Genomic DNA, 25,152 nt, shown 5'->3' on the forward strand with positions numbered 1-25,152 from the left:
GACGAACCAAGGTACAAAATGCTGTGATCCAATGGCAGGGTGTGGATATGGCGAATGCCCGGTGATCGTCATCTGCCAGCGTGTTAGTGCCAACAGTAAAATTTGGTGGCAGAGGCGTTATCGTGTGGTTGTGTTTTTCATGGATGGCGCTTGCACCCCTTGTTGTTTTGCATGGCACTAACACAGTGCAGGCCTACAATGACATTTTACACACCTTCTTACTTCCCACTGTTGAAGAGTAATTTGGGTATGGCGATTCCATCTTTCAACACGATTGAGCACCTGTTCGTAATGTACGGTCTGTGGCGGATTGGTTACACGACAATAACATCCCTGCAATGGACTGGCCTGCACAGAGTCCTGACCCGAATCCTATAGAACACCTTTGGGATGTTTTGGAACGCCAACTACATGACAGGCCTCACTGACTGACATCGATACCTCTCCTCAGGGCAGCACTCTGTGAAGAATGGGCTCCCATTCCCCAATAAACCTTCCAGCACTTGATTGAACATACCCGTGCGAGAGTGGAAGCTCTCATCAAGGAGGCTAAGGGTGGGCCAACACCATACTGAATTCCAGCATTACCGATGGAGGGCGCCACAAACTTGTAAGTCATTTTCAGCCAGGTGTCCAGATATTTTTGATCACATGGTGTATATATGGCAGTGAAATCTTTATGGGAGCATTGCAAATGTAAACCACATTTAAATTAGGTAAGGGAGGAAAGGTGAAACATACCTCAGAATTTGGACATATTTAAGGAGAACATCGTACTGGCACAGCAATTTTTTGTGTTCTCTTAATAAGGATTTAGTAAGTTAATGTTTGTAAGATGACTATTTGATTAGTATAGCACAACAGCGGCAAGCTAAATAAAGACATAAGTTCAATTAGCTTTTGACATTCCTTTTATGCTGTATAAAGTGTAAATCAAAGTTTATTGTTATGCAATGTTTAGTATATTATAATGTAATATAAATCTACTAATTACTGTAAGTGCACATAATGAAATATGTTAAGGTCATAAAATGAGTACTTAGTGTGATGGTCCAGATATAAGAAGCTAACTTGACTTTAGTAGTTCTGCATGTGACAAAAGTTTTAAATAGGCAAGGTGAACTTGGTTCATGGTCTTTTGATGTTCGTGTCTTGGTATGTAAGGTTATTTGGTAAGGTTTGTGCGACCAATAAGCAACATGACAAAGTGTTAGAGCATAGAATTACTGTGATGTGTACCTACCTAGGACTTTTGTAGTGGTGAATTGGTTATTGTAGGTTGTCTTGAATAGACTTGCCGAGCTTTCAGCAATTAATTCAGTTCGAGCTATTTGGGTACACTGTACAACACTTTGGCTTACATTCATTATAGCCTGGGAACACACTGCTAGGTCAGTCAACTGATCTTGTAGTGCTTTTCTGTTTTAATAACTGTCTGCTTTTAAGGCCACTATTTGGGGTAAGTTTGTGACTGATCTGAATAAACTGTCAGTGAACTTTAATCCCGTACTGCAGCTACATTATTCCAAAGGACCATCCCTGCAATATTACCTTAATTTATCAATTCACCCATTTACTTGCATTCAAACTAATGTTATAAATGCAAAAGTAGCTCTGTTGTACGTTTTCACGACTAAACCGATTTCTATCGCATTTGGTACAGAAGGAGCTTTGAAGCCTGAAGAAAAGTACAGGCTACTTTAGAAAGTAGAAAAATAAAAATCGACCCTTAAGAGGGTAAAGTAGGCATGTAAGCTTTTTCCATCGTAGAACATGAACAATGATGCAAAATTATTATATTTGTTGCATACTGTAATATAATACACAGCTACTTCAAAATAGGATGATACACAGATGCACGCTCCTGTCCACATGTGCCCCATTTGCCAATGATGCTGCGCAATATGTGTTTGGGCAATTTGAGAGAGCACACCACCAGCTATGCTTCTTGAACAGGCACACACTAGGACTACTGACATTATTGCACATATAATCTTTAACATATTCACCATCATTCCTCTTAAGAAAACTACTGACATCCAAGCATGGCTGTGAGGGACAGCTAGTTACATAAAAATGTTCACTGACTGACTGCTAAATGTGACTCATGAAAGACTGACGTTTCTATGCTTCTGTAAGGGCTTAAAGCAACAGTGTGTGACAAACCCAATTTATAGATGAGCCATATACAAATTTAAGCTTGTGTATTTGCCCCTGCCCCCCCCCCCCCAATCTGGTGGCAATGTAACAACAAATTGATCGCAACTGGCAATTCATTTCATATTTCATCAGTTACCAAAGCACCCTCCCCTCCGCTCTCCCAGTGAAGTTACTCCCTCTCTCTCTTAACTTCCTTAAATGATTCTTAAACCAAGTGCTAGTAATGATTAAATTATGCTCTGTATACAATTTGATCTCCCCTCCCCTCCCGCACTGTCCCTTCTTTCCCACCAATTTTCCTTATCCTTTTCTTACTACTTTATTCCAGTCACTATATCACAAATTTCTCTCTCCGATCTGTGTAAGATTTTTCTTATCTTATATCTCACTATACATACTTTGAATCTCTCCCTATCCTCTTATTAGATCTACACCACTGCACTATTTTTGTGTGTTTATAACCATGTAGACATCAAGTCAAGGTCCTATTTTTCCTGCCATTGCATTTCACAATTCCTAAAATATGTAACTTCAATGTATCCATTTCCCCTTTTAAGTTTTGTCACCTACCCATCCAATAACAGGATAAAACATTCTACAGTCTGACCTGCACAATGTCAGTTTCAATCTTTTCCAGTTGAGTACGGTTACAAGGCTAAACCGGAGTAATCGAGACTATTGCCCCTGCAACTAATGAAAAAGCTGCTGCCACTCTTCAGGAACAATATCTTAGCCTTGTCTCTCCAGATAACCCCCCAATTACGGTGCACCAACAATGTAGCTATCTGTGTAACTGAGGCACACAAGCCACCCTATCTCAACATACTTTCCATGCTCGAGTAAGTAATTCATTTGTAAACGAATGAGTTTCATGTACATGGAGAAGTTTGGAATGTGAATCCTTGTTTTCTGACTAAGCTAACTAGTTACAATGAAGGTAGGCTGCAGGCTACCTGTGAATGTCACCACTATGAAGATTACATTTTGACAGTCACTGGATTTGGCAACTCTCCAATTATCGCTGCTTAATCTAGTTTATTGCTCAAATGACTAAACATGCAAGTCTTTAGTCACATGACTTCATATTCCAAATTATCAGCTGCACAGAGGCCTTTTAAATATTAGGTTTTCTTTCACTGCTACAAGATTCAGGTCTATCAAGTTGTAAGCCACCAACCTGATATTCTGTAGCCTCCCCGTCACCATCTCTGCAGCATGCCAGTCTTTTATTGAAGCTGAAAATCTTATTCAGTAATTGATGGTTTTTGCTCAAATAAACATACTTAACATCACATTTCTAGCTGCAAATTTTTACACATAAGTCATTACTGGGCAGTTTTCCCTATTTCACAAAATGATTTGCACTTACAGTCTGGTTAGTGTTCAAATGACCACAAGTCCAATGCTAGAATTAGTCAGATAAATTGTAAGGTCACTGAAGCACTCTGTCCAACAATTAATCAAGAGGAGTTCTAACAACTCACTGAACAAAATATTTAAGTGAGGCACAGAACATCCTTTTTACACTAAACACAGTCATTCACCTACTTTCTTGTAAAAACCCACCAGATACAAATACAATAGTTCACTTACTAAAGTCATATAGTCACAACATTCAACAATAATTGGTTCAAATGGCAATGACCGTCTAAGCCTCTCACCAACCATGAATCATTTCAATCAAAATATTGAATACCTTGAAATCACATCGTTTTTAAACATTCATATTTCCGAGTTTTTGAAGATATGCATATTCTTGCGAACTATTTGTGCATAGCTCTTGTAAAGGAAAATGCTGAGAGCATCTTGACACTGATATTATATGCTTGTTAGCTTGATCAGGACTGGGAACAAACGGTCCAACTATTTGAAGACTAACATTTGTGTCTTTCCTTCTCATTCCCTCCAGCAACTCTCTTTCATTCCAGGGTTCAGGACTTCTAACTCTTCTCATTGCCTCGGCCACACCCGTATCATTCCTTTGCCCCTCTTCCTTCCCCTTCAACCCTTTTGCCAGAAAGTGCCACTGGCTCCAATAGCTTGCAAATTTCAATACTTTTATGTGTGTGTGTGTGTGTGTGTGTGTGTGTGTGTTCTGCTGCCACTGGAGTTTTTTTATCTAGCCAATTACATAATGTATGGACAAACTGTTACTTTGAAAACTTCAAAATCTCTTGAAAAATGGCTAGGTTCAATTTTGCTACTCAGAACTGTCTGATTTTGGGATAGGAGAATGTGGTAATCTAGAAATTTAGAAAAAAATTATGGAATGACTTTATGCATCTGTATTAGAAGTATCTTACTTGTGAATAAAAGCACCATACTGAAATTTTTTGTGAATTTTGCAAAAATCTTAATGGCTCAATCAGTTAATGATAAACGTCATCTAGCACATAAAATTTAGGTTTACAAAAGTACAACGGCAAAGGTCAGGATCTAACAACCCCGAGGCAAAATCTGATGAAAAATTCAGTTACTTCTAAAATTAAACGTTGATTAATCTTGTAAATTAGTTTTACAAAATATGGTAAACGTTATCCAAAAATTGAAGTACCAGTCTTTGTAAGTAGTGGTGCTACTATGGGGCATAATTACATATTAACCCATTATGTTTTCTTATTGCATCATGTACTACAATCTTCAAATAGGTATACCAGGTGCACACGTATGAAATGCGGATTTCAGACAACAGATGTAGCACCAATGCAATTTGTGCTACAAATATTTTACACTGTACCATTTTGTTGGATCATCAACAAGTGTCAAATGTGCACAAGTGATAAATCGGAAAAGTGTGCATAGTAGTGTGTTCAATATGTCTAAGTTTACACTGATAAAAGAGCATTCACAAACAGCATTTGAAGAAAACTGCTGCTAAATTGTACTGATTACTTCGAGAAGCTTATGATGAAAATGCTTCACTGCAAGATATGTGCGAACAGTGGGTTTGGCATTTCAAAAAGGGTGACTTTCGACACTGTAGACAAGGAACGTGAAATCCCACCAAAAAATTTATGAAGATGTGGAATTGGAAGCTTTGTATATTGAAGATGATTCACAAATATACACTCCTGGAAATGGAAAAAAGAACACATTGACACCGGTGTATCAGACCCACCATACTTGCTCCGGACACTGCGAGAGGGCTGTACAAGCAATGATCACACGCACGGCACAGCGGACACACCAGGAACCGCGGTGTTGGCCGTCGAATGGCGCTAGCTGCGCAGCATTTGTGCACCACCGCCATCAGTGTCAGCCAGTTTGCCGTGGCATACGGAGCTGCATCGCAGTCTTTAACACTGGTAGCATGCCGCGACAGCGTGGACGTGAACCGTATGTGCAGTTGACGGACTTTGAGCGAGGGCGTATAGTGGGCATGCGGGAGGCCGGGTGGACGTACCGCCGAATTGCTCAACACGTGGGGCGTGAGGTCTCTACAGTACATCGATGTTGTCGCCAGTGGTCGGCGGAAGGTGCACGTGCCCGTCGACCTGGGACCGGACCGCAGCCGCGCACGGATGCACGCCAAGACCGTAGGATCCTACGCAGTGCCGTAGGGGGCCGCACCGCCACTTCCCAGCAAATTAGGGACACTGTTGCTCCTGGGGTATCGGCGAGGACCATTCGCAACCGTCTCCATGAAGCTGGGCTACGGTCCCGCACACCGTTAGGCCGTCTTCCGCTCACGCCCCAACATCGTGCAGCCCGCCTGCAGTGGTGTCGCGACAGGCGTGAATGGAGGGACGAATGGAGACGTGTCGTCTTCAGCGATGAGAGTCGCTTCTGCCTTGGTGCCAATGATGGTCGTATGCGTGTTTGGCGCCGTGCAGGTGAGCGCCACAATCAGGACTGCATACGACCGAGGCACACAGAGCCAACACCCGGCATCATGGTGTGGGGAGCGATCTCCTACACTGGCCGTACACCACTGGTGATCGTCGAGGGGACACTGAATAGTGCACGGTACATCCAAACCGTCATCGAACCCATCGTTCTACCATTCCTAGACCGGCAAGGGAACTTGCTGTTCCAACAGGACAATGCACGTCCGCATGTATCCCGTGCCACCCAACGTGCTCTAGAAGGTGTAAGTCAATTACCCTGGCCAGCAAGATCTCCGGATCTGTCCCCCATTGAGCATGTTTGGGACTGGATGAAGCGTCGTCTCACGCGGTCTGCACGTCCAGCACGAATGCTGGTCCAACTGAGGCGCCAGGTGGAAATGGCATGGCAAGCCGTTCCACAGGACTACATCCAGCATCTCTACGATTGTCTCCATGGGAGAATAGCAGCCTGCATTGCTGCGAAAGGTGGATATACACTGTACTAGTGCCGACATTGCGTATGCTCTGTTGCCTGTGTCTATGTGCCTGTGGTTCTATCAGTGTGATCATGTGATGTATCTGACCCCAGGAATGTGTCAATAAAGTTTCCCCTTCCTGGGACAATGAATTCACGGTGTTCTTATTTCAGTTTCCAGGAGTGTAAAAACTTCCCGGGCAATTGGGCATTAGTCAACAACCTGTTTCCAATCCGCTACAAGAGATGGGAAATATTCAGAAGACCGGTAAATGCAATGCAAAAATGCATGAGGGATTTTGCTTGCTTAGTACAAAATGAAGTCTTTTTGCACTGTATAATTACAGGGAATGAAAAGTGGATTTATTTTGAGAAACCCAAGTGCAAAAGCTCATGGGTTGACCCACAGCACACCATCCACATCGACTGCAAGACTGAATCACTTTGGCAGAGAGAAGATGCTGTGGGTTTGGTGGCATCAGAGGGTGAGATCTATTACGAGCTGTTAAAACCTGGGGAAACAGTTAATACTAAATGTTGCGAACACCAATTGACTGATTTGGACCATTTGCTGTTGTAAAAAGGCTAAAATACTGAAAGAGACAGTAAAAAGTCATTTTTCTTCATGACAAAGCTCCTTCATATATGACAAAACCGTTTTGAGACTTGTTAGAAGCACTCGGCTAGGAAGTTCTACCCCATGCTGCTTACTCGACAGACTTGGCTCCTTTCAATTACCACTTGTTTGTATCGATGGATCACACACTTACTGAGTAGTGCTTTGGTTCATACAAAGATGTAAAAAAAAAAATGGCTCGAAGCAGAAGGGGAAAATTTTTACTGGCATGCTTTTCATTAATTACCTGAAAAATGAGAAATATGCATAACAAATGATGGAGAATACTTTGAATAAAGCACTATCACTCTTCTGAATTTAACTTTTTTTTAGAAAAAAAATTCACATTTCGTACTTTTACACCTGGTAATTTCTAATTAACTGAGAATCAGCACATCGAAATCATTACCTCGAATAATGAATCCATGCGGAAACAGTTTAGTCGACAGTTTGAAATATTTGAATGTGCACTACTTAGGAAATGTACAAGATTTCAGTAAACTGAAAGAAAGAAAAATAGGTATTAACAAGTTTTCAGTCTTAACAAATGGAACAGTACTACTAACTTAATACGTCACAATATGAGTGGCAATTTGTACTGGAAAAAGCTTCTTATTGAATGTGCTGTCTTTGTGATATCATGAATGTCAATTCATCTGCAATGCTATCAGTCTCTTGGGAGATGAATGTGTCTTAATTTATGGTGTGAGGGACCTGCCTGTTTCTCTTTCTAATCTCATTCAATCATTCCTTCCCACCTCCAAGAATGGGCAATGACTGTTACAAGAGCACTGTATTGGTTTCTATTGGCAGTTAATGTATACTGATAATATGGAATTGTAAATAATGTAGTGGCCATATTGTGATACCAAAACTACATTGTTGATAAAATTGGCAAAGTCAATTGTTTAATAAATGCAACTATGTAGTACACACTGTGACACTGTGTCACTATGTGCCAGATTTCTTTCGAGAATAAAAATGGCACAAACAGTTGGGCCTATTTTGGTAGTACTGTTTACAACATGTGCCACATGCCTATTATCTGTTTTTGATTTACAACCAACATCCTCAGTGCTTAAGCAAGGAAACGAATTTCTCAGTAATAACAGAATATCATAACGATTTGTATTTCTAGAACAAAATTTTGCAATGTGAGTGCTAAAGCTGAGTGAGTGTTTCAAGCAGACCACATGTTTAAGATAGTCTCCTCTTCACACCCACTACCCTCAAGGACTGATGCAATGTGGCCAATCTGTCTGTGTACAGAGTAAATTCTGTACACAAGTGTGCGAAAGTGTTCTAAACATTTGTGTATGATGTACCTGAGGTGGTGCAAGGTAACCAGCCCAGTATACACCTAGTGCAATGCATGAAACTGGCTAGAAAACCACATCCATGCTAGTCAGCACACCAATCCCCTGTTGTTAATCCATTGGTCCAATTCAATCTGGAGCCAGCATACTTCCCATACCAGAAGCTGTCGTGTTAACTTGCGTGGCTACCTGGGCAGGTGCAATACGAGTAAGGAAATTATAAACGAAACATACAATAAATTATTTCTATTTTCTTGCATGTATTGTTCACACTTTTTTAAAATGAAGTCCTCCAGCTTTAGGCTGTTCAAATCTTTATTGCGACTGCAATTTAATCCACAATAACATAAAGGTGACACATGCTCAAACACAGCTTCCAGCAGTGCAGAAGAAAACTCATGTGCCCATTTCCATTCATCCACTGTTCCATACACCATGCGAGCACACGTTAGAAAGTTGGTGACAGATGTAATAGCAGATACGATAAACATTTTAATCCTTCTACACAAGATTTTGACTGGAGTGTTATACCTGCAGCTATCTTGCAAACTTTCTAATATTTCTTGTACAGTGTATAGAACAGCAGCAAAACATTCACCACCACATACACTGTTGGGAACTACGTTCCAGCATGTTACAGCTTTATGTTATGGATTGGGTTACAATATTATGGAATGCTTGACAATGACCATGTGTCAATATTGCAACTGTATTAAAGTCGAATGATTCACTTAAAAATTTCATGAAGGATTTGGCCCAGTCCACATCAAAATTCTTGTTTTTATCTATGAAAATCTGGTTTTTATCTATGAAAATCTGAATACCTGAAGTTGAAAAGAACAAGTTATCATATAAAATGCTTGTTACACCTAAAGGCCTTAGACTAGTCATGTCCAGTGCTGGCCTGGCCAGTGAGCCGAGCGCAGAGTGCTGGCCAGAGCTGCCGAGCTGAAATTGCCCGGTGGCCCACTGCCTCCACAGAATGCTCGGCTGTGCATTGCATCTAATCGTAGTGCAGCCTGTTTCTTAATAATTCTGCTGTGTTCCACTCTAAGACAGCATGCACAACCACATGGAATGACAAGCAATGTGATGCTTGTAGTAAAGGGAATAACCAAATGAAAATTCTGTCAGTTGCTGGAAAACAGTGGACTCTTTCAGTTATACATTCAGAGGTTGAATGAAATCATTTATTCTTTTGGCTGAAATCAGTCTGTCACAGCAATTTAATGATACCATCAACATGTCCATTATTGTTTCTAATATTGACAGAACTAATAATTCCTTCTTTTCAAGTGAAACAGGCCTGTAGTTCTTATGTTGTTCAGAACGTTTCGGTTCTTTCAACTTATTTGACTGGTCATTCATTATTCGGAGTAAAACCAGTCTTTACTACTTTCATTACAGACATGCATGTACTATTCCATGATGATATCTGCACCGGATTTAATGAACTGATGATGGCCGTAAGCAAACACCGGTAATGAGTTTTATAATGTATGTGATCAACATGGAAATCTGACTAAAGATCTGCATTAAACTGCACCCTTTGTTTCAGGGAAAGAATCTGACTAGCTGAGCATCAAAATACAGCTCTATATTTCCAGTTCTTGTTACAGTACTGAAAACCAGTGTCCGATTTTCATTGGTCATCCATTTAATTGAATGACATCTCACAAGGGGTGGTCACAATGCTGGGTCACAGATTTACTTCAATCTTTGTACACCTTTAGTAGGCCATTGAAACAACAATTTGCAAGTAGCAAGGTGCACTAATCTGGTAATTACGAGAAAATCGCAAGAGAAGTTTTACTCATCTGTTATGTCACTTATGTCTATGCGTACGCACGCACGGGGTATAAAGAGTTCAAGGTGGTCAAGTGATTAGCATTCGAGCTTCGAAAGACGAACAGTAAGAGGTGATGGTTCAACTCCCCCTCAAATCTGATTTTTAACTTTATATTTGTTTTCATCACTGGTCACATTTAATTCCTATGATATTTGAGAGGTGATATAATTAAAAATAACACCATGTTTATTTGCATGAAGTTTCAGTGATTTTCTTGTTTGACTACTTACTATTTTTAATTAAATGTAATTATTAAACATATTCATAAGTACCTACAAGTAAACGAAAACAGTTTTCCTGAAAATGTATGCCTGTCGTAACTTGTGAAATCCCTTATACATGCAATGTGTCAAGCTACCTAGAACTACTTTGCACCTCGACACTTCGAGCTACAGACACACAGGCAGGACTAATTTGGCTGTTAGCCTATATAGTAGTGAGATTTTGCTAATTTTACAAGAATGAATAGTGTAGGTGCAAGTTTAAATATCACAGAATTTGCACTTATATTACAAAAATGAAGATTTGAGCGGGAGTCGAACTGCCGTCTCTTACACTTTCGTCTTATGAAACTAAAACTAACCACTTGACCATCATGAACTAACACCCGGTACCTACAAACAAATACATAACAGACGTGTAAAACTTCTCTTGTGATTTTCTCGGTACTGACAATAGTGCACCTTACTACTAGCACGTTATGTCGTTTTAATGGACTACTAGAGGTGTAAAAAATTGGAAGTAAATCAGTGAGCCCAAGATCATGGCCTCCTCTTGTTCGATTATAGCATTTTATGAGTAAAAATTGTGAAAGAACGAGCTATCATTACAAGGCCTACATATATTGAAAAATGAGAAGACATAAGGAACCGCATATTTCCTTATGGTCCCAGCTTTTATTTAATTTCAGTCTGTTGGAGAGTAAACAAGTTATTAGAGTGCTTGAGACCTATTAGCAGTTGCTAATATATTTATCGTATATAGATTCTTGCAATTATTGTGTCTTAATTTTCAAACAGCGCGAATTAAACATACATTGGCGGACTTAAAAGCATTGATTTCTCATAGAGGAATCCTCTATCACAGTCATTGTAATGATCAAATGATTCTTTGTAGGAATTTCGCAGCAAAAAATGTGACAGTCATTCTCTCCCCGTGTATCTTAAGACTTTGTGAACAGATGGAAGACACTGCAACACAGGCAGAGGGCTGCAGCAGTGAACAGGGTGCATGCACAGCAGGGTGGTCAGTCAACACGCCTAGCCTGTCAGCTCACTGGTCTGCACTCTGTGCACCACCCCAGCCTACGGCCCGTACGAGTCAGGCTGCAAAATACAGGCTGGGTGGGCTGAAACCAGCAATGTGCTTGACTAAATTAGATGTCTTCAGATACCAAAACCATTTAATAAATAAATGTTCTGATTTGAAGTAAGTCTTTTTGGCATAGAATTTGACAAATTACTTGGACTTTTCAATGACAAGTAAGTCAAATTAAGTTTAATCAGTTCATATAGCATACAACTAACTTTCATTTTGACATCAACCACTTTTAAAACTGCTTATGTAATCAAGTGGAACACATCCTAAATTGACAAATTTCAGTGTTGGAAATTGTGTGGATTAACATGTCCATTCAGTTTTCATAATAAATTTATTATTTATTGATACATTTTCTTATGCAACAAGAGCAGATGCTGTGCTTGATTCATATTTCCAGTTTGGTGGAAGAATAGTCTTCTTCTTGTAGTACCGAGCAAGCCGGTGGATTCTTGACTCCACAAGAATCAGGCGAAACTTTGAATCCTTGTCCTTCCTGTGAAACGTGAAAATGTTAAATTAAATTTCAGGAAATTTACATAAAATTCATGTCTACTCGCACGAAATAAATATTGCAACCAAGGTAATAGCCTGGAATATGTTTGGGTTATGACAAAGGAACTATTCACATTACTGATTAATTATTTACTAGAGCAAGTTTATGATGATAGATTTCACACAGCTACCATGAAAATTACAAGCAAAAATGTTTTAAGCCAAGTTTGTGCTGACTTAATCTACTATAATTCGAAGGTAGTAACCTAAAATTCTCTTATTGAACAGCTGGGGGACCTGAGACTTTTTGTCTTAAACAAGTGATCCATTAGCTGAATTTTAGGCTTTTACACGTGGTAATTACTCTATCACAAACTCGTGCCACAAACTAAAATATATTCTAATGTGACTAAGTCCATTACAAACTAGTATCTCACACCTCAACAATAAACTTTCAATGCAACTATGTCAATATTCTTAAATGTAAAAGAGTTGTTTGTCTTCTCTGGCAGCCTAGTGCACTGACAGAATTAGTGGCCCTACTTGGCTGATGCTGGCAAGGAACAATTTCTATCAGCCATTAATTCCTATTTATGTCATGTGTAGTGTAGTGACTATTCACCCCCATCAATACTGACATAAAATGATGCCACAAGGCACTTTTCTTCTGCATTACAGTGAAACCCCCCCCTTCCAAACTGTGTTTTTACCAGGACTTAACTATATGACAGCCTAGTTTCATATTCACTTCAATTCCTGGGATTAGTGGTAGAATAGTATTTTTGCTAGCACAGTCACCCTCACTACCTAAATTTTGGTGTGAGGGGTGGTTATGTACGTCACTTTTATTAAAACAAACCAGCCAACCATTCACTGCATTGAAACTTATCTCTAGGTCGATTTCTTGAGAATTCTCACACAGTATATTTTTACACATTGGAATTCTATGAAGCCATTAAAAAAATTTCCAAATCTCTAAGTTGAGACACGGATGTTGTTAAAGCCAGAAGGGGATCTTGGGCTTCTGGATTAATAAGGGCTACCTTTATTCTACAGTATTCCACACAGAGATGGAGCTGAATCATACTTCTAAGTGAAATGCCACTAATGGCTTTGACATGAGTAACTGTCAGCTTATGCACATGTAAGTATACTTTTACAGGCTATACTGATGTACCACCACACACACACACACACACACACACACACACACACACACCCCGAGAGAGAGAGAGAGAGAGAGAGAGAGAGAGAGAGAGAGAGAGAGAGAGAGAGAGAGAGAGACTCCATCAAAACCATTTTTATTTGTACAATCTTTCACACTGATATCTTAGTAGCATATACTTTTTAAAAACAAGTATGATGAAAAATGAGTAACATAGGTTTCACTGGGACCTACAAATAATGTATTTGTCCAAAGTGGGTTTTTTTAATACACAGAAGTGTACTATGTTAATTACAAAAAAATTAAGCATTTTTTGTAAACCATTACATCTATAGTCAACTGCTTGCCACAAACATACAGAAATGGACACTGAAAAACATTTATGCAATAACACGCAGTGACAAATAGTTCCTCAATAATACTACCGAGCTGTTTCATTTCATACGAAGTGGTTTAGTCTCTCCCACCTTAGCATTTAAGCTTTTATTGGAATTTATCATACAGATTCAAGACTTATGACACATTATTTCACAAATTTTTAGCTTTTGATATGCAGTGCTTGAGGTGATGCACCACTTCACATGAGGGAGGTCAAAATATGGCATGCAACATTCCAAATTGCTCCTTTTTGACCAACATTCACGTGGTAGTTAAAAGTAGTCCCCAAATGAAACTTGCTGCATCAACTCACTAACTTACAAATTGTAGGACTCAAGGACTTTGCTATACTGACATTCAGGCAGTGTGAAACATGTACAGAGCTTGAGAATCCATGGTCGATAACCAAGATTCTCTAGGTTGGCAAGCACATCAAATGTATTGCCAATCGATTAAAGAACATTACAACAATATAGCTCCATTCCAACCATTTCCGAAGCAGGATCTCAAAGTAACTTGTAAAACATGATGGAACATATCTTTTTATCAACTAACAGTTTACCTTCCCCTAGTCTCACAAAACCTTAAACTACCCAGTAAATTCAATTTACCTAATTACTATCAAGTTTTACAGGAAAGTTGCCACAATGACTTAGCTGATTTTTATTTTCAAATTTCAGTAGCTATAATAACCAGTCTACCCAACCTTGATTTCTACATTTTATCAATTGGTTACTACACTTAGTGAATCGGCACACCAAGTTTTGTAATGTTAAGTGCAATATACATTGAAACGCTTACTTTACGTTTTCTTGGAGTCAAGACTTAAAAAAAAAAACACACAAAACTGAGGAAAATGCAGAATCGAAGAAAACGCTAAAATCCCACAATATGAGCAAAAACACGTGTACTTGGCATGTTGTTGTTGTTGTTGTCTTCAGTCCTGAGACTGGTTTGATGCAGCTCTTCATGCTACTCTATCCTGTGCAAGCTTCTTCATCTCCCAGTACCTACTGCAGCCTACATCCTTCTGAAACTGCTTAGTGTATTCATCTCTTGGTCTCCCTCTACAATTTTTACCCTCCACGCTGCCCTCCAATACTAAATTGGTGATCCCTTGATGTCTCAGAACATGTCCTACCAACCGATCCCTTCTTCTAGTCAAGTTGTGCTATAAACTCCTCTTCTCCCCAATTCTATTCAATGCCTCCTCATTAGTTATGTGATCTACCCATCTAATCTTCAGCATTCTTCTGTAGCATCGCATTTCGAAAGCTCCTATTTTCTTCTTGTCTACACTATTTATCGTCCACGTTTCACTTCCATACATGGCTACACTCCATACAAATACTTTCAGAAAAGACTTCCTGACATTTAAATCTATACTCGATGTTAAATTTTTCTTCTTCAGAAATGCTTTCCTTGCCATTGCCAGTCTACATTTTATATCCTCTCTACTTCGACCATCATCAGTTATTTTGCTCACCAAATAGCAAAACTCCTTTACTACTTTAAGTGTCTCATTTCCTAATCTAATTCCCTTAGCATCACCCGACTTAATTCGACTACATTCCATTATCCTTGTTTTGCTTTTGTTGATGTTCATCTCATATCCTCCTTTCAAGACACTATCCATTCCGTTCATCTGCCCTTCCAAGTCCTTTGCCGTCTCTGACAAAATTACAATGTCATCGGCGAAACTCAAAGTTTTTATTTCTTCTCCATGGATATGTGATTAAAAATCATAATCCTCACCAATACACTGTATAAAATCTGTATAAGCAAAGGAATTAAGTGTATAATAAGATGTTAGTGCAATAATTTGTGGTAATTAATTTCATTAGTTCTTAGAAGTCACAGATATTAACAGCAAATTAAAATTCTTCAAAAAATTGAAATTGGTATATGGGTACAAGGTAATTTAGCTATTTCACAACATGCTACGACTGAAAATTATACATAAAAACACACATTTTTGAGAAATATTTCCTTTGTGCTCACCCAGCAAAAAAAAGCACTAATTGATGAACAGGGTGAGTTAAATCAAAAACTGAAGTACAGTAAAAGGTGTCGGAATCTAACAAGTGCAGGTGTGTTTTCCTTCTGTAGTCAATGGGAGTTTAATTGGGTCAATCGTCTTACGTCGACATAAGTACCATAACCTCTTAACCTCACATTTATTTACGCTGTATTTCATCGTTTGGAGGTTAGTTATTTTCACATATGGCGCTTCTGACACTGTTTTCTACCGTAGGGCAACAACACACCAAAAATACTGTGCCACAGTGGAATATCAGAAATCGAAAACGGACGATAATGTAAAGTGTATCTTGAATATCATGTGAACATCTGTCTGATGATGAACTTGCCAGTTCAAAATCTGTAACAGCACTTTTTACCTAAATAAATAGCAGTATTAATGGCGGCTGGTTGCTGTTTTCTTCTTTGTAAGAATTAACCTGCATTAATTGTACACAGCCACAGTCTCACCATGTCAGTTTTAGACAAAATAGCTTGAAGACTGCTAGTGCGGCACATTCTTGAGTATTGCCGGAGTGTTTGAGATTCCACCGGGTGAGATTAAATGAAGACATCAAAGCAATTCAGAGGCATGCTGCTCGGTTTGTTGCCTGTACGTTCAATCAGCAAGCATTTATTAACGAAATGCTTAGTGAACTCCCAATGCATATTCCTGGAGGAGAGATGACGCTCTTTTCATGAGACACTACTGAAGAAATTTAAAGAAACCGCATTGTGGCTGACTGCAGATTGATTCTACTGCCACCAACGCAGGTTTTGCGTAAGGAACATGACAGTTGTTTTTCCCCTTCACACTATTTGAGTGTGAAATAGTGAGAAAATGACCATAGTCGATTCGGTGTAAATTGATCTCCAACAGCTGCAGTTTTCTAGCCATAGTTTCATGTGTCTACCTCAACCTGTCACATAACATTATCTTGTAAATGGCAATGCCTCTGTTACCACAGCCCTGTACACAGCTATCTTTTCTCCTGCCCCATTTGCACTTCACTTTGAAAGCTGGCAACAGTGCTGCGAGTTGTTAAGGATCATTTTATGCTGTCTTACTACAGTAGTGGTACGTGGTACCCTTCACCATGCATCACACGGGGCTTGCAGAGTACGCTCTTAGATGTTTTTGGCACTAAAAGCAACAAGCTTTTTCTGAAGACATTTTACTAAAGGTGACTGCAAAATTATTGCACAGTGATTACAGAAAACAACAATCATTCTGTTTAAAAAGTAACTTACTTGTATTTTACCAAATATCAATGCGCATTTAAAAGAACATTACATTCTCCCGAATAAAACATCAATTAAGCACATATGGTGTTGTTTCCCATTCAGTGGATTACCATTTCAAACAAGATGTGATAATACTATTCCATGTCACAAATTAACACAAAAATCAAACAAAAGCCATTTTGTTAGTGATGACAGGCCTGGTTAGTGATAACGCCATTTCAAAATCTCTCATTCATGACTATGCATCTCTGTGCAATAGCCCCCTCCCCCCCAAAGCTGGTGAGCACAAATGATCCCCACCCCCTTCCATACACACTAATGAATGTTTTGGACAACCGGAAGTATCAGAAACACTTAGCTTGCTGTAATGGATGTGCAATAAGAACAGTCAACATGTCTGAAATGTGAGCTTAGGGGCTAATTAAGTATCTCAAACACAATATTGCCTGAAGCCAAGATGGTACAGACGAAACAATGAAGTTCATAATCCTTGGAACAAAACACAAAAATCAAGTCAAAAAATTAGGTTATCTAACCTGTTTCTTTCCAAATGCTTTCTGATTGCTACAGCTTTCTTAATAAGGTAATACAGGTCCTCTGGTAGATCTGGAGCCAAGGACATAGCTTTCATAATGCGCAGGATTTTATTTTGTGACACAAATCTCACTTGCGCAACACCATGTGAATCCCTGAGAATTACACCTGAAAATTACAAATACAAAGATAAATGTCAATATATTGTTTCTAACGAACAAGAAAAATTTCTTCCAATACACTCAAGTTTTTAACATTATGTAACATACTTGTGTAAAAGTTATGTGATTAGTCCAAATTATCATTTTGAAACTAAAATCTGAATGGTGGAAAATGCTATGAACAGAATTCTGAGGCTAGTTGCAACCCCAAATCAGCTTCCAAGTATTCAAGTCCGTCCCACCACAAATATGACAGCCCCTTCACCTACTTATCTGGTTCATACTGATTTTGCAGAAGTAATGGAAAAGATACCCTACGCATACTGTCTTGTCCAGCATCCAACATTGGCTTATCCAGTGCCCAACATCAGAAGGAATTCACGAGCAACAAAGAAAATGATTATGACAGCCACAATATCATGAAACCACCCTTTGTTTTTTACATATAGTGTTCCTTTGGGTAGCACTCTAACTATTTTAACTATGAGATTGTACAGTATATCAATATGCGACCCAAAATTTGGTAATTCAAAGAAATATTAATCCTACAAGACAAGTCCAGATAGTTAAATGTAAAACACAATGCAGCCAGTCATCCTTTGTAACAAGGCACTCTAACATGGCAGCACTTATGAATAAAATAGATTACCCTTTTTTGCTTTAACCATAGTAGCACCAAAGCTTATACATATTATTATTCATTTAGTCTTTAGGTGTTTTGCTACTTCACTCTGTATCTGTGAAGTATCAAAAATACTGACTGGTGAAGTCACTGACTGAAGCAGTTCCAGGTTATTCATGGGCACACCAGGAAGGGAGGGTTGATATCCTTAGTTCCATAGCTGCTGTGTAAAAGTGAAGCAGTCGCCAACCAGAAAGTTGGTTTGAACACCACATTTCTTTACTAGCCACAGTTTTGCTGGAGGTGGTACACTTGCATTCCTCCATCCTTCATACTGACTCAGCCTGTTAAAATGAGGACACAGTTTACCATGGATTCTGAATCTACAGTGCAACTCCACATTTTTCGCATCAACAAACATTGCCAAAGGTAAAGGAAATGGTATGCCACAATGCCTTGTCACATGGAGCCCGTCTCCTTAATTCCTTTCTTTTCTATTGAAGAGAACGTGGGTAAAATTTATTTAGTGGATAATTCTTACATTTTTCATACGTTATGTATGACATATTGTATATAAAAATGAAAAATCTGGGATGGAATAACATTAATTACAGATTACTACCGACAGACAGATAATCAGTTGTCTGTGGGTGTCCACTGGGGCAAGTAGCAACCTTGTAAGAATTGGCATAGTGGGGGAACCAAAGGAGTGTGGGGCAGGGAGAAATAGCAGGGTAGGAGTGTGGGACAATGCTTTAGTGATGGACTTTGATAGTAAAAAATAAATAAATCTGGAAGTCTACTAGTAGTGGAGGACCAATAGACGAAAAATCTGGATGTCTGCTTTTAACTCTCTCTGCCTGCTGTTCAGCACCTCCTTTAAGTGGTGAAAAGCAATACATGCTAATTCATATTAATATACCAACATAATCAGCAGCAATGTACTCTTGAGACTTCTCCATTTTCTAATACAGGGTGGGTAAAACAAAACTGGCCTAGAAAATATAAGACTAGCATCTAAATGATCCATGTTTAAGGAACAGAAGTGCCATCACAGAAAATGCCAGAAACTATGATTTCAATACACCAATCTGTTTATGTCACATCTGTACATGCATATCTCCCGTATGTCCCTAGTACAGTAGAACCCCTCTAATTCGACCTTGGATGGTACGTCACTCCAGTTAGTCCGACCGTGCTCAGGCTCGCAAGCCTGTGCCGACTTGTCACTGACTGGATGCCTGTCGGGGCCATTGCTGTGGTGTCTATCGCTGTGCATAATGTTATACTGTACATTATTGTGCAGTTTTATCATTTGTTGGGATTAAAAAAACGTCATAATTTGCTTTATTCCATGTTCTCTACAGTACTTGTTACTGTAGATTCATTGTGTGTACAGTTGCCTGTTTTTAAACATATCTGGATTCAAACGTAAACACGTAACTCTTTCACTAAATGAAAAATTAGCAGTGCTACAAAGATTGGACGAAATCTATCGATGCCACAGCTGCTAAGGAGTTTTCCGTTAAGCTTCAAGAAATTGTAGAAGAAAATTAACTGTTACCCTGCCACGTGTATATAACATTGACAAGACAGGGCTGAACTTTAAATGTTGCTAACAAAAACGCTCCCAGTTTAAAATGAATCTGTAGTAGGAACAAAACTCGTAAAACACAGAATAACTGTCATTCCTTGTAGCAACGCAGATGGTACCCACAAGCTCCCCTTGTTTGTCATTGGCAAATCTGAGAAGCCAAGAGCATTCACAAATATAAACTTAGATTCCTTGCCAGTTTATTACTGCAATCAAAAATCTGCTTTGATGGACTGCAACCTTTTTAAATCTTGATTTTTTGATGAGTTTGTGCCACAGGCCGAAAAAGACTTGAAGCAAAAAAATCTGCCTGTTTGTGCTCTACTGCTGTTGGATAACACACCATCACATGCATCTGAAGATGATTTGGTGAAAGGGGACATAAAAGTTCTCTTTCCGCCTGCTAATGTGACCTCACTCATCCAACCAATGGATCAGGGCATTATCAAATGGTTAACAAGGTGATATCGCAGAAAGTATATCAGTTCAGTTTTGGAAAAATCTGAAGGACGTCATAACTTATTTGAGGTAATGAAATCCCTGAACATCAAAGATGCCATCAACACAATCACTGCATCATGGGATGAACTGAAGCCTGACACACTGCGGAAATAGTGGCGTAAGCTTTGCCACAAGTTATGACTGAAAATGAGCATACCAAAGATGAGCAAAACAAGGATGTACTGGAAACCGTTAAAGATCTACAAACTCTGGAGCCAAACGTCCCTGCCAATGAAGTTGAAGGGCGGATCAATGAATGTGACAAAGAGTGGGAGACCTTTGAAGAGCCCAAAGACAACCAGATTGTTGCCGCTGTTAGCCTGGAAACTGAATGAGGACTCTGAAGGCGAAGACGAATCCCCCACCCAGATTTCACACAATGATGCAAAAAATGCTTTTGACATTGCCCTTCAATACATCGAGCAGTATCAACTTCCAACTCCAATGAACGTCTTGTGGATAAAAATATGGACGGACACTGCAGCTAATTATAGAAAAACATCTGCTAAACAAAAACGCATCACTGACTTTTTCCAAGTAATTTGTTTATTTTTACTGTAAAAACAATGCACACAGTACAATCATTTTTAGTTTACACATACAGTGGTTTATTTCTTTGTAAGAAATTTCTTTTATGTGAAGTGCTCTAAACATTTTTTAGTTTACAATATATATCGTTTATATGTTATGAAGTACAGTACAGTACTGTAATTTGTTTGTTGTTTTCCCTTTCGAAACCAATACATATTATAGTGAGTGTAGAAGTTTTTTAGTTAGGCCTAATATATTGGTTAACACTGTGTAAAAAACATCTTTTTATATTACTGTAGACATCTTTTAGTTCTTAAATTGTTTAATTTTTTGTACTAAATGTCTCTTACATTTCTGCAATAAATATTAGACTTTTCGGATAATCCGACTTTTTCTTCGTTCCGACCATGGTCCCGGTCGTGACGGATTAGAAGGGTTCTACTGTACTTTTTAAGAGAAGGGCAGAAGTGTTCAACGAGCAGTTGAATGCAACACAGAAAAGCACTCAATAAAACAGTGGTTGTTCACTGTTGATTATCATACAAAGCATGTGTGGAACTGTTTACACAAGAATCCGAAGTCAGAAGTGTTAATCACCTTTCAGCAAAGACTAATGCGAAACTTAGTGGCAAAGTAGTGTGAAACAAGCACTGTAGCAAATAAAACCCAAACTATCCAAAAGCAGTTGTTTGAACACTACAAACCAATGAGTGAATGAAAGCTTGGAACAAAGTCTGAAGAAATCTCAATACTGTTTGTGCAAGTGTCAATTATGAGATCATGTTGGAACACCTAAAAGGGATCTACACTGGTATCCTTACAAATTTACTGTGGTGCACTACGCCAATGTGAGAGGAGAGGAGTGGAGCCTCCTTTCTCCACTACCAGCTTTAATAACAGCATATGTGAACACACAGTAGACTGCATCAGTATCTCTAAGAATGTAACACCCAACGTTTTCAAAAAGAGTTGCTTTTTGACAACAGCTATGCCACATACACAAGATGCTATGCACTAAAACATCTGAACACACGCCCTTAAGTAAATATTCTCAACTGGACAGATGGGCCAAACAAGCCCATTTTAAATTCATGAGAAAACCATAATACAACTTGACAAGTGTGAGCCCGTGTATCTATCTCATTGATCATATCCAAACAGTCATGATTTTACAGCAAAAACAAACTATAAGCAGCCTACAAAAAGTTACATCATATATGAAAACAAGAAAGATTGATGGAAGCCTGCCAGGAAACAAAGGTAAGAATGAATACCACAGACATACATAAAATAAATTCACACACTGAAGAAGACCCACAGCTTACAAATAGGTGGTCTGCTTAATGTAAAATGAAAAGATTTTACATATAAATAGGCATGACCTAAATGTTGTGCACATGCAATCGTGTGTGTGCACTTACACATGCCTTGACTAAAGTGATAATATGTGCAGGGATCAGAAACTCATCACATGTCATTTGCTTGTGACAACTCTCTCAAAAAATCCTTATAGGCTCTTACAAGTTTCAGCCTGCCAGTAGTCATCAACAGGCTATCACAATTAACACAGTGCACGCAATGTCAAAGTTTCCATTGCATTGTCAACACCAAGCACACACTCTTGAGTTGAGTTCACCGCCATATCTGCCTGATGGATTAAATACTGTACACGAACTTGTTTATAAAGATGTTGGGACAGAACATACTTGTCAATATTCAAGAAAAACAAAACATCTAAACTTGTGTAGCATAAAATTGGATCACTTTGCACAAACTCTGGGAAAGGAGTCTATCCTAAGCACCTATGCTCAAATACTTCACAACAATTTTCATCATGCCCAATAGTTGACAGCACATTTTGGATAAAACCAATTACTCACACACCCATAATCAATGACACTGCTAACCAACTCTGTGCTGTTGCTTTTTCGGGCAATTGTACAAAAAATACACTTTAAAAATTAACTATTGTCTAAATCATACCCTCAAAATACAAAATCAATGTCAGAGTACAACCTAAAGCAGCCAGAAGGCTGTGTTCTGGAAAAACTGGGGCAACTTCGCATTGCTCAGATGAAGGAAAGTAATGAAGAAAGTGCAACTGTAAACATTATGAAGCCATCTGTCAAGAGCTGGAAAGACCTATAAAGAAAGATGTAATTTTCTGCAAATGGGACTATATATTATGCAGACAGTAAATAGTGGCAGTTGACATGATCATAAACAAACGAGAACTTAGGCTGCCCAAAAGGAGAATAGCAGTGCGTGGAAATAAGCCCTGCTGCCATCCTAAATCCGTGTTCTGTGCTACTTCCCAGGAATGCAGAACTGACAATGGTCATAGGGATCTCGATTCCTGCTGTTATGGTGAGAGTTGCATTGGAATCCCTTTATGCACCATGTCTCTTCACTCATTTCGAAAAAAGGAAGAACAATTTCCAACACAAGGCAAATTCAAGTAACAAAGTTTTTAGTAGTGGCTACAGCACAATTGTTTGCTGCAGTTGCCAGTGGTAGTTCACACCTGACCTCTATTAATATCTTACATAACCATAGTTCAAAACACTTCCCACCTAAAAGTGTATGTATAACAGTTGGACACACATCGCCCTCAAACTTCAGAGCAAAAGCCATTTTCTTGGTGCCAGAACTGGCTGATGGTGATGAATTGTGTGTGTGTCAAGTATTTTCCTGGCATTGTCACTGACATTAAATGCCAATAGGGAAACATCGGCCTTCCTTTCGCTGACGAAACTACTTTAGCTGATGTTTCTTGCGCCACCTGCATAAAGTTCTACTGATGCTTTTAATTAATATTTACATTTCATTCCTAAACATAAACCTATGTTAATTTACTATACTCTTCTATGATTACACAATAACCTGTAAAGAGAATAACATTGCCACAAAATATCCTTTCTTATGCTAAGTGATGCAGAATAATCCACGCCTATCTAACATTTAAAACAAACAAAAATGGTGCAACGTACCCTGCTGCATCAATGCAAGAACCATGCTAATTAACTATTATATACCCCACGCAATCCGTACTTCCCAGCTACCTCGTTCGACAGGTCAAATATATAGCATCTTATTCACACCACAAAGACTACTTTCTCTTAAGATATTAAACCGTACAGTACAGTAGCCGTGGCATCTTCTGCTTACCTATTTGAGAAGGAGTAAGACCCTTGCGGGCCAATTTGCTGATTTGCTCCCTAACGTCTTCATCCTTCAATTTCAACCAGTTGGGGACACTTCTTCTGTATGGTAATGCTGACTGGGATATACCCTTACTGCAATAGAATTGTTACAATAAACATGGTTACCACGTTGCAGCCAATTCCCGTACAAGGGAATATCCAATGACATAAAGCAACTTCTACTAAAGAACTTATCGTTAATACAGCTATAAAATAAACAAAGCAACATTTCAACTAACCCAGGCGCGTGCATACGACCCATTTTGCCAAAATATTACTTAACACGTGGTAAACCCAACCACACCAAACGCACTCTTTTCCGAGCTGCTTCCAAAGAAATGCTTTGAACGGAAGAAGTATCGGGCCAGTATTCCAAAGCTGTTGCCTTCCGTCAGAATCAAGATCGATTCACACAGAAAGTCGATTCATACTTGATAGATCCATATTTCGATGTGATAGTAAGGAACAGGACACCGAAAGGAAAACATCCCACAAAACATTTAAAATGACAGCATTTACATAGAATGTTCACGAACGAGACGTCAAGATCAAGGTTTTTCTGGGAGAAAGTTTTTTGATGTTTATGTTGGTGGAGTCAGCGGTGTCGTTGTCTGTTAACATCGACAGTCAATCTAGGACCGCTTGTAAAGACTCAGGTTAGCAGTCGATTAAACTGTATTTTTAGAATTGCACGCGATACACGTTGGGACCGACAGGGAATAGTACCTAATTCGGGATAACTTAACAGGCGATTTCGGGCCTGGTTCACCTGGAGAATAAGGTTAGATGATTGCAGGAATAGCTATGGAACCAGAGAGTAATGACGAGATTTTGGGATAACTGTTTGACATAATGAGAAAGGAGAAGAAATCGAGACGTCACCCCAATTACGGTATCTTGAAGTATATGATGATTCGTAATTTATATCTAGATTTCGTCTGACAAAGGAAACAGTATTTCGTCTTTATGATCTCATAAGAGAGAAACTTGAGGATGTCACTGACAATGAGACTATTCCTGTGTTTCCTAACACATGTTGTTTATTTATGGTAATATGCATATGATATCCATATTTAGTGATGCGATACTGTCGTTTTATATGCATAACTAAGCGGAAAAATGATAATTCGTGCCAAAATAGTCT

At 38.9% G+C, this 25,152-nt stretch overlaps 1 protein-coding gene across 1 annotated transcript; it reads right to left on the reverse strand.

The window, feature by feature from the left end:
- Positions 1–11,875: 11,875 nt before the first annotated feature.
- Positions 11,876–24,382, reverse strand: LOC124622219 (40S ribosomal protein S13). Its single transcript, XM_047147872.1, has 4 exons — positions 24,248–24,382; positions 23,974–24,101; positions 17,399–17,564; positions 11,876–12,056 (listed from the first exon to the last, which is right to left on the reverse strand). Exons 1-4 carry the CDS (start codon positions 24,268–24,270, stop codon positions 11,918–11,920), a joined length of 456 nt encoding a protein of 151 aa, XP_047003828.1. The 5' UTR covers positions 24,271–24,382; the 3' UTR covers positions 11,876–11,917.
- Between the last annotated feature and the right edge of the window lie 770 nt (positions 24,383–25,152).

This window comes from Schistocerca americana, chromosome 7 (assembly GCF_021461395.2).
Source record: "Schistocerca americana isolate TAMUIC-IGC-003095 chromosome 7, iqSchAmer2.1, whole genome shotgun sequence".
NCBI classification, from domain to species: domain Eukaryota; kingdom Metazoa; phylum Arthropoda; class Insecta; order Orthoptera; family Acrididae; genus Schistocerca; species Schistocerca americana.

Excerpts from the sequence above, each read along its gene's own strand:
- LOC124622219 (XM_047147872.1), bottom strand. The coding sequence starts at position 24,270 with ATGGGTCGTATGCACGCGCCTGG. Across the intron at positions 24,102-24,247 it reads GGTCGTATGCACGCGCCTGG|TAAGGGTATATCCCAGTCAG; the intron begins GTTAGTTGAAAT and ends ATTCTATTGCAG. Across the intron at positions 17,565-23,973 it reads TCTTACTCCTTCTCAAATAG|GTGTAATTCTCAGGGATTCA; the intron begins GTAAGCAGAAGA and ends TGTAATTTTCAG.